At 34.5% G+C, this 9,356-nt stretch overlaps 2 protein-coding genes across 2 annotated transcripts; one reads left to right on the top strand and one right to left on the bottom strand.

The window, feature by feature from the left end:
* The first annotated feature begins 1,617 nt into the window (after nt 1-1,617).
* Nucleotides 1,618-2,624, top strand: LOC141586259 (cypmaclein-like). The gene is made up of 3 exons (XM_074407432.1): nt 1,618-1,738; nt 1,968-2,031; nt 2,133-2,624. Exons 1-3 carry the CDS (start codon nt 1,679-1,681, stop codon nt 2,312-2,314), a joined length of 306 nt encoding a protein of 101 aa, XP_074263533.1. The 5' UTR covers nt 1,618-1,678; the 3' UTR covers nt 2,315-2,624.
* Nucleotides 2,585-4,021, bottom strand: LOC141586258 (gibberellin-regulated protein 9-like). Its single transcript, XM_074407431.1, has 4 exons — nt 3,913-4,021; nt 3,741-3,791; nt 3,480-3,540; nt 2,585-3,024 (listed from the first exon to the last, which is right to left on the bottom strand). Exons 1-4 carry the CDS (start codon nt 3,958-3,960, stop codon nt 2,843-2,845), a joined length of 342 nt encoding a protein of 113 aa, XP_074263532.1. The 5' UTR covers nt 3,961-4,021; the 3' UTR covers nt 2,585-2,842.
* Nucleotides 4,022-9,356: the final 5,335 nt, after the last annotated feature.

The raw sequence follows: 9,356 nt of genomic DNA, 5'->3' as shown, positions 1-9,356 counted from the left end.
TTCTCTCCCCCTCCATTTCCTTTCTCCCATATTTTTTATCCAAACAAAGTAAATTAAATCCCTCCCTTTCCCTCTCTTCCCCTTCTCTCCAATTCCTTCAATCCAAACGGACCCAATGTTATAATCTTACTAAGAGGTACAAAATGAAAGTTTATTTATTTTTGTCTTAAACCATTTTTATATTACTTTACTATAAAAATTAACTCTATAATGCTATATCATTGCATGAAACTAATTTATGACATTAAATTACAATTAAGTGATGTAAAAATGTAATCTAATTAAAACGCATATAAACCTTATAAAAAATACAGATAAAAATAGTATAACAGGCATTTAAAAAGACCATTAATTAATAAGTAGACTAAAATATTTTTTATTAGAATTGTTACGTCCTTTAAAATATACACCATATTTAGAGTGTAACTGATAAAGAATAATATAAGAAACAGATTTACGTAATTTTAAGGTGTAAGTGATGACAATAATTATGTTAAAGACTGCATAAGAAGTAGGTTTGCGTAATTTTAGAGTGTAACTGATAAAGAATAATATTTATGAAAATAGAAATGACTGCTTAATAAATTATGGATTTTAATGAAAAAGTCATAAATATGAATTTTAATTAAAAAATTAGAGTTTAATTATAAGAATATATTAATTGAAAAGATAATAATGTAATGGAAAAAAAATACTTATTACCTTATTTAGCTAGATGCTTTTTGGAGGGAAAACTAAGAGAATTTTTATTCTCTTAGTAGTAGGGGGGATTGGTTCGAGTTAACAAGTTTATGAGATAACTAAAATATTTATCTGTAGAAGAATGATGGGCTTGTGCCAAAATCGGTAATTCAAATATCGATGAGGTCTTGCCCTAGTTCGGCTAGTTGTGCAGACCGAAGGTTGTGTCTTGTGTACGATAAAGGTACCATGTTGACATGTTCTGATGTTCATATACTTACTAATGATCTGTTTGAGCCTTTTATTGGTTCGATTAGCTAGTAAGTCATTGAGGCGTGACAATAATGATCATGCTTACGGAGTACCTGTTAACATTAAAATCGCACTTGTGGCATCTGTTGATGTGTTAAAGGATTAATGGTGCTAGGGTTGGTCAAAAGTGTGGGTCGACCCGGCCCGACCCGCACTATATTAGGGCCGATTCCGGGTCCTCAAATCTCAAGCCCAACCCGGACCTGCCCTAAACCCGCCTCACAGGTCACCTTTAACCTGGCCCAACCCCTATACCGGGCTGGGTTCTGCCTGCCCTCTGACCCGGCCCGGACCCGGCCGACCCGCACCATTGACCAGCCCTAAATGATGCTATAAATTACTTGTAAACAGAATCGGAGTGGTTAATATGAGTCTTTGATCAAGCTTCGACTATTTTAGGCCAAAACTGACACAAAATGAAATTTTCTTTTATCAAAAGATGGTAATTAAACCATAATAATAGGAAGAAACACACCATATTTAAGACATTAATTAACTAACATTAGCCTAAAAGAGGGATAGACAGCAAAACTTTGATATTCTATTCTTGGATGGTAAAGTAAATTTACCATCTAAGACAGTGAATTCCCTTGAATCTAGGACAGGTTCTTAGCTTATAAAACTCCTGTGCTTGATTCTGTACCTTTCAAGGATTCCTGATTTATTATTTTTATAGCTAAACAAAATGTCTAGCATCAATCGAATCCTTCTTCTCGCTATCTTTTGCCTTGTCGTCTCCCATGAGGTACGTGTTTCTGATTGTAGTGTTCCATGATACTGGTAATCAATTTTTACGGCTATCTAGAAATTTATCAGGGCCATTTTTAGATATTGCTCGACTCATACATGTTTTTACTGTAACGTGAATTGAACCCAGGTCATGAGTACCACCTCTCATGACTTTACCAGCTAAGCTAGCTGACATCTGTCTGAATAATGTGGTGTTTTCATCGGTGTATTGTATGTAACTACAGTTGGAAGTCTGCATCGCAAAGCCTGCACACGGGGTTCATGGTGCATTTATGGGGGCAAAAATAAGTAAGAAAACCTTTGCATAAACAGTTAAACTGTGATCGATTTTGCGATGAAAAATTTCCTGTACATAATAAAATGAGCCTTCAATATTATGTATGATACAGATTGCAAGGAAAAGTGTTTCAGGAGATGCGAGTTGGCATCAAGATACAGAAGGTGTTTCCGTGCTTGCAGTACCTGCTGCGAGCGCTGCAACTGCGTACCTCCAGGTACTTCAGGGAATGCTGCAGCCTGTCCTTGCTGGGCCAACATGACCACCACCGGCGGTAGGAAGAAGTGCCCTTGAAGCCCATCTCGTGTTTGAGACTTCCGCTTTATATTAAACTCCGGGAAATTAGAGTGAGGGGTGGATTGATGAATTTTGAGACATTGTTTACATTTATTAATTCTTCAATTCTGTTTGCTTAATGTCTCGGAAACTCTGCAACTTCCGTCTCCTTTTGTCATAAGAAATTAAAATGTACTCGTAATACAAAAATACATTTATTGCGGTAGCACAGTCAGTTCATTGAGCCATCATAATCCAGAAACATATGAAATTAAAATGTACTCGTAATACAAAAATATATGTTTATTCATATACAACTCGAGAAAAATACAGAGGACTTAAGATTCAATACATTTATTCATAATTTAAAAAAAAAAAAAAAAAAAACAGAGTTCATTTAATATTATGTTTTTAAATGAACATGAAATAAAATAGTAGATCCAAATTTAAACATATGCATAGTAGATACAGGAAGCAATGAGTAGTATTGCTTTCTTTCCCTACAAGGCTAGGGAAAGACATAATCGCCCTCGTCGGACAGGTGATTTAAGGGCATTTAGGACGATTTCCATGGGTCCGGAGGCGGGCGTAGCAAGGGCAGGCAAAGTGATTACCAGAAGTACCAGGAGGAACACAGTTGCATCTTGAACAGCAACTGTTGCATGCCCTGCTGCATACTTTCTTCCTTGATGTTTTGCTACATCTCATATTACATGCATAACTGCAATCTAGATTTCCATCCAAATCGCACGTTAATTAGTCGATTAATGACATTATTGTCGCTTGTTTCGTGACATTACTTAATTTTGTTATCGTCCACTTCCTTTTTGTTAATAATTAATAATTTTACTGGGCCTGCTTAGGCAGTTTCTGCATAATGATTTGGAGTCAACTAACTGGTAATTTGATGTCATTAATGCAAGATAAGTTTTTTTTTTTTTTTTTTTTTTTTTAATGCAAGATAAGTTAAGTAGCATACTTTATGAAAGAAAGTCAAGGAGACGTATATTTGCAAGTGTCAGACTCGACTATCTATTACCAAGAAATCAATGTTCTGGTTTCCGGCCTAGAATTAAGTTACATTCGGTTTCAATTGTTCATGCTCCTTTTAAGGCCGGGTGGTGCAACACGGGTACATGCAAAAATATGAAGTGTCGAAGCAATATATAGAACAATGTCTTACTTATTTTGCGAGGATGATATCCCTTGTAATAAAGAGCTGCATCGTCATTCTCTCCATGCACCTAATAATAAGAAACTTGTATTGATTAATTGAGCTCATAGTAATTAAACTTCTGAAATATCACATTGAAACGTAGAGAATACTCCCTACGTGTCAATCATTTATTTACCTTTTTGATTAAAATATTCCTCACAAATAAAAAAAGGTATATAAATGATTGGAACAGAGGAAGTATAAAATTAAAGCTGATATTGTACTAACCTTGGTAACAGAATTTGCAGCATTTCCTGCAGATAAAGCCTCATAGAAGGCCTATAAAAGAAATGTTTAGAAAATTAAGAGTAATATTCAGTTCGGTTTTTCTAACGTGTGACCTTTACAAATTAAAAACGCATTCCGTATAAACTTGTAACTAAATGTAATTACTATGTACCTGCATGAAGATGAGCATGAAGATGAATAGCCCAACAAACTTCTTCATTGTATCTTTGTATAGTTGATAAGAAAGTATTTATGATTTTCGATGATGATAATATAATGAGAGCCATGAGGTTTATATAGACCAGCCTCAAGCCTAACTTGCAAGACAAAAATGATTTTTTAATTTATTTTTATCATTTTTTTATTAGTTTTCATCTTCATTAAAAAAAATCGGTCTGGTCATAATATTTCTTATGGACGATTAAGAAACCCAAAGATATGCAGCATCAGTTAGGAGGTTGGAGACTTGGGAAACAGAAAAAGTTGTTAAGGGTAGAGGGAGACCAAAACAGATATGGCTGAGAGCGATAGAGCACGATATGAGATTTCTCAGGGGTTGATGAGGGAATGGTGACGGAGAGGGCACAATGGAGGGAAATGATACATGTGGATTTTTAGTATTTGACGTTATTTGAAATATTTAATGTTTTTATTTAATTTTTAAAAATGTATTTGTTCTTTTCGGATTTATTACACTTTTTGACCAACAACTTTCTTATATATTAATACTTTGTTCACTTTTAAGGTACTCCAGACCCTTAAGTTTTACTTCGATTTTCAAAATCGTTTTAATCTTTATTCTCGATTTAAATTCTAAATTTTTATAAAAGAAATTCGAACCCCCTCGAGATTGGTTGTAGAGACTTTGATGTCTGCTGCAACTTTGTCTCGAAACTTGCTACTAAACTTGACCCTTGGAGAATAGAGATGAAGAGCGAAAATTGTCCCACCAAGCGTGCTAATTTGTAAATCATAAAAATTCGTACCTACAATAATAAATAAAGATGTAAGAAAATAATATGAAAAACAAGAGTTTTATTTTATTATCGAAAGATTGTGAGTTACAACTTCCGTAGATCTCTTGATTCCATCCTAAGGTCTAGGGTTTTGATAGTACTACGAGAGTCTTATCGATTTAATCTCGTAGGGAGATGATGGGGTCGTATTAGGACTTAATCCATCTATGCTCCCCTCTAACCCTAAAGATAAGGTCTGTATTTATAGTCTAGTAGCTTAGAGGGCAAGACATAAATTAAATATTCTACACCATTTTTTTTTTATAATTATCTCCTAATACTAAAAATATCATATATTAAATAGATGCTAAAATATAAAATTTTAGTATCTACACAAGTCTTGCCATATAATTGTTGTCACATCAAATGATGATTCGAGAATTCAGGTTAACTAACCACACAATCTCTAATCATCATAAAACTAACTCTTTGTCGATGTTGTTATCATCTCTGTTGGCAAAATCATATGAAACAAATATAACAAAACAAAAAATTCACAAATACAATACAAATGATTGATATGGTATATTAAAGTTATAGATATGGTATATTAAAGTTGGCTGTGACTACTTGTGAGTGATAAAGGCACTCATTTCTTATACAAGTGGTTAGAGGTTCGATTTCTGACTCTTGCGAATGAAAAAGCAACTTGAGAGGTGTCAACCCATTAAATTGCCTTCAGTACTCCAAAGGAAATTGTCCTGACCATTGTTTTCAGAATCCCATTTCAATCCTATGATTCTATGATTTTACGATCCAAAAATGTTTGTCCGATCCCGGATTCTACGATTCTATCATGTTTGTAGAATCTTACGATCCTATTTATTTGAAATTTTCTAGAGGTAGGATCATAATACGATTCTATATCTTACGATCCTACGATCCGACTCCATAGTAAACATATTAAAATAAATTTTTAAATAACGACATCGTAAAATCCAAATTTCATGTCATTTGTAGAAACATGTTCATGAAATGATACTAAACTCATTAATTATCAATATTTTGGGTATAAATAAGTGTTTTGATCTTCAACTATATATTTTTACCAAATAAAAAACACGAGTTTTTGCCACATGCGGCTGCCGGTGGACCTATGATATGCGACGTCCACCGGCGGGATTTCCATTTTCAACGATTAATTAAAAAAAAAAAAAAAAAAATCATCGTGAGTTTGTTTCTTTTAACAAAGAGTTCCATTGAATTGGTGGTGCTCATGAAGATGAAATGATAGGGTCATGTGGTACGTGCCGCATGATTAACAAAGTTCTGTTATTAGTTTGATAAGCACCTACATCAATGGTGTTTTTTTATTTATTTGTTTAGAGATCGAAAAGAAAATGGCGTCTTCAAAGATCGAATATGACGGATGTTTTTCCCGTTCAATTATTTTTGTCAAGTTCGAAAAATTGCGACGTTTTTGACCACGAAATTTTAACGAGTTCGAAAAGATCGACGTTCTCGTTTCGTTTAAATTATGACGGGTCCGAAAAACTACGACATTCCCGTCCGACAATTTACAGGTTCGAAAAGAATGACGTTCCTGTAAATTCCAAGATCGAAAATTGAAGATCATCGGATTTTTCTTCTTTCCTAATCTAGCAAACCCATGGAAATTTTGACAAATTACCATGGGTTTGAGGGGGGATGTTAGGGGAATATTACGGTAATATTATCGTAATCGAAATAATATCACTATTAGAATAATTATATTATATTGCGATATTAGTTGATACGATTTAGATCTCGTGAGTACTATAAATGTCGAGTCAATGTAATCATTCGAGATACGAACGATTATCAATAATACTACGTTTCCTCTATGCTCTCCCCTCTCTTCGATTTCTAATAGATCCGATTTTACCTATTCGATCCTACCCTCACTATCGATTCAAAATAGAATCTCGATCCTGACAACATTGATCTCGGCTGTTGGTAGGGAATACTCCTAATTAACACCAAAAAGTATTGATATGATACACACAAAATGTCCCAACAAAGGAAACTCCGGCCCACGCATTCTGGCAATGCCGTCTTCTACTGTTGCTATCTTCACAGCTTGATATACGAGTATAAATATATAAATGTATAATACGAAGTGTCACTCACATACACTTGTGACCTATGTTACTCTGACTCGGCTTGAAGGGTCGGACACGGGTGCGTATCCAAGTGTCGGACACGGCTATTTTATGAAAAATTGTCAAGTTTTTGGTCTAAAATCAAGTGTCCAAGTGTCATACCAATGTCCAAGGATCGAGTGTCGGACACGGGTACGTGAGCTCATATGAAGTGTCGAAGTAACATAGCTTGTGACTTATAGTCTATAGATGTAAAAGTATCAATCTATCATCATAGATCAACTAAATTATTATACTATCTACACTAGGGGTGCTAACGAGCCGAGCCGAGCCCGAGCTTGGCCTTGCTCGGCTTGTGCTCAAGAACCAAAACTCGAGCTCGAGCTTGTAAAAAATGTGCTCGTTATAAAGCTTGCGAGCTTTAACGCGAGTTCGAGCCAAACTCGAGCCCAAATCGAGCCTATATAAAACTGTTTATTTTTTTTATTTTTTTTCTTTCGATATTTTCAATAATAAGGGTCAAGGGTTATATGTAAAAATATTTGGCAAATCAGCGAGACATTTGATATATGTGATACAAAAATATAATTATGATAAAATATTTTTATAAAATATCAATAATATCTTATGTAATCACACAAATTCGAGCTGCTCGCGAGCTTTTCGAGTCGAGCCAGCCTTTGCTCGGCTTGACTCGTTAAGCTCTCGAGCCGAGTCCGAGCTTTGACCGAGCCGATCTTGAATAGCTCGCGAGCTGTCTCGTCTCATTAACACCCCTAATCTACACTAAATTATTATACTATCATCCTTAAACACTAAAGGTCGATAAGTTTAGTTAGATTTTGAATTTTGTAAAGGTTATCTTACCCTATTTCATTACTGTTATTACAGTATTAAAGTTTACGAATTTTATTTTATCGTTTGAATTTTCAAATCCTAAATTCGCTATTTGGGTTAAAAATAATTACTCCGTATCATCATATTATTACAATTACGGAGTATAAAAAAGATGTAAAATTATGAAGGGAGGGTATGAAACAAAAAACAACGTTGTCTTTATCAAAGTGGGGCAAAATATAATTATGCATGGCAATGCAAATTGCAAGCTGTATGGTTGGCAATTCAGTAAGTTCCATCCGTGGAATCAGATATACGACATTAGTTGTCGTTGCGTCGGACCAAATATGTTTCACTATCTTTGTCGTAATAAGGATAATGTTAAAATCTTTAATTATTTTGAGCCTTCATTTCAGTAGCTTTTTACTCTTGGTAAGTCAATGTGTAAAAATTCATAGTTACAGTATGAATTACGATCAATATTGTGTCAAAATCTTAAAACTAGTAATTCTCCATAGCATTCCTAACTGGATCGATACGTAATACTCCCTCTGTCCCGGTCATTTGTTGTCCTTTTCCATATTGGGGTGTCTCAGTGAGTTGTTGTCCTTTCTATTTTAAGAATGAACTTGATGAACAATTTGATCATTTACCCTCAATTTCTTCCACTTGTCATTTGGTAATTGACCCCTTCCTCTTTTCTTGGTCTTTGTGCCAAATCCAAAGGACAACAATTGACCGGGACGGAGGGAGTACTATATAGTTACGCTATTTCATCGTTCCTCCATCCATATCAAACTTCGTGATAGATGAATCATGTCAATTAAAATCTTAAAGCTATGTTTAAGGCTCAGCTATTATATCTATATCCTATTAAGCCCCTCACTCGAATACATTGAGCTTGAAGAGTGGTTAGTGCACAGACTTCCTCAAATCATATGCTGAAATTCCACTTTGTGAGATATTGGAGGCTGCCAGGATACCATGACAGAAACCATCATTACCAAAAGCTTAAACTGATGGTTAGAGTCTCATGATGATTTTTATACTCTAACACTCTCCCTAGACGAATGCTAATTGGGTTTGAAGTGTGGATGTAACTGCTGGCCTCCCAATATATATACATAGTGCTTAATATTTTACTTTAGAAATGTTTGAAACTGAACTATTATATTTATATCATATTACTCCAAACAGATGAGACAAGTTAATTGTCATTTTCAGCTTAGATATTCTACTCATTTCAAACTTAAAAAAGTCGTTCTAAGAAAGACCGACCATTTTAAAAATTACAATCGAAAATTAAACATTATTGTTGTCGTTATTGTTATATCTACCAAGTCTACAACACTTTACAGGCTAGAGCTCTTTTGCCATTAATGTGTGATGGTGTGATTGCATGTATATTGTTTCATGTGACTAGTGAATGCGTCAACTTCTAAACGTTCACGTGAATTCCCGCTCCTCTCGTTTTTTCGTCCACGCTACTTGAAAGCTACATTTATTTTTGTGGAACTAGCTTTCATTATTGAGTAATAATTCACATAATCCAAATGATGAATTTACATTGGGGTAAAACGTAAAATGGCCTGGTTGGAAAATATATAAAACGGGTAATGGGTTACTAAAGTTAAACTACTTCTTTCATTTGATTCTGATCTTCCTACTTAACTTTTAAACGT

The sequence above is a fragment of the Silene latifolia genome, chromosome 6 (genome assembly GCF_048544455.1).
Source record: "Silene latifolia isolate original U9 population chromosome 6, ASM4854445v1, whole genome shotgun sequence".
Classification (NCBI taxonomy): domain Eukaryota; kingdom Viridiplantae; phylum Streptophyta; class Magnoliopsida; order Caryophyllales; family Caryophyllaceae; genus Silene; species Silene latifolia.
This window is presented reverse-complemented; position numbering and strand designations above follow the sequence as displayed.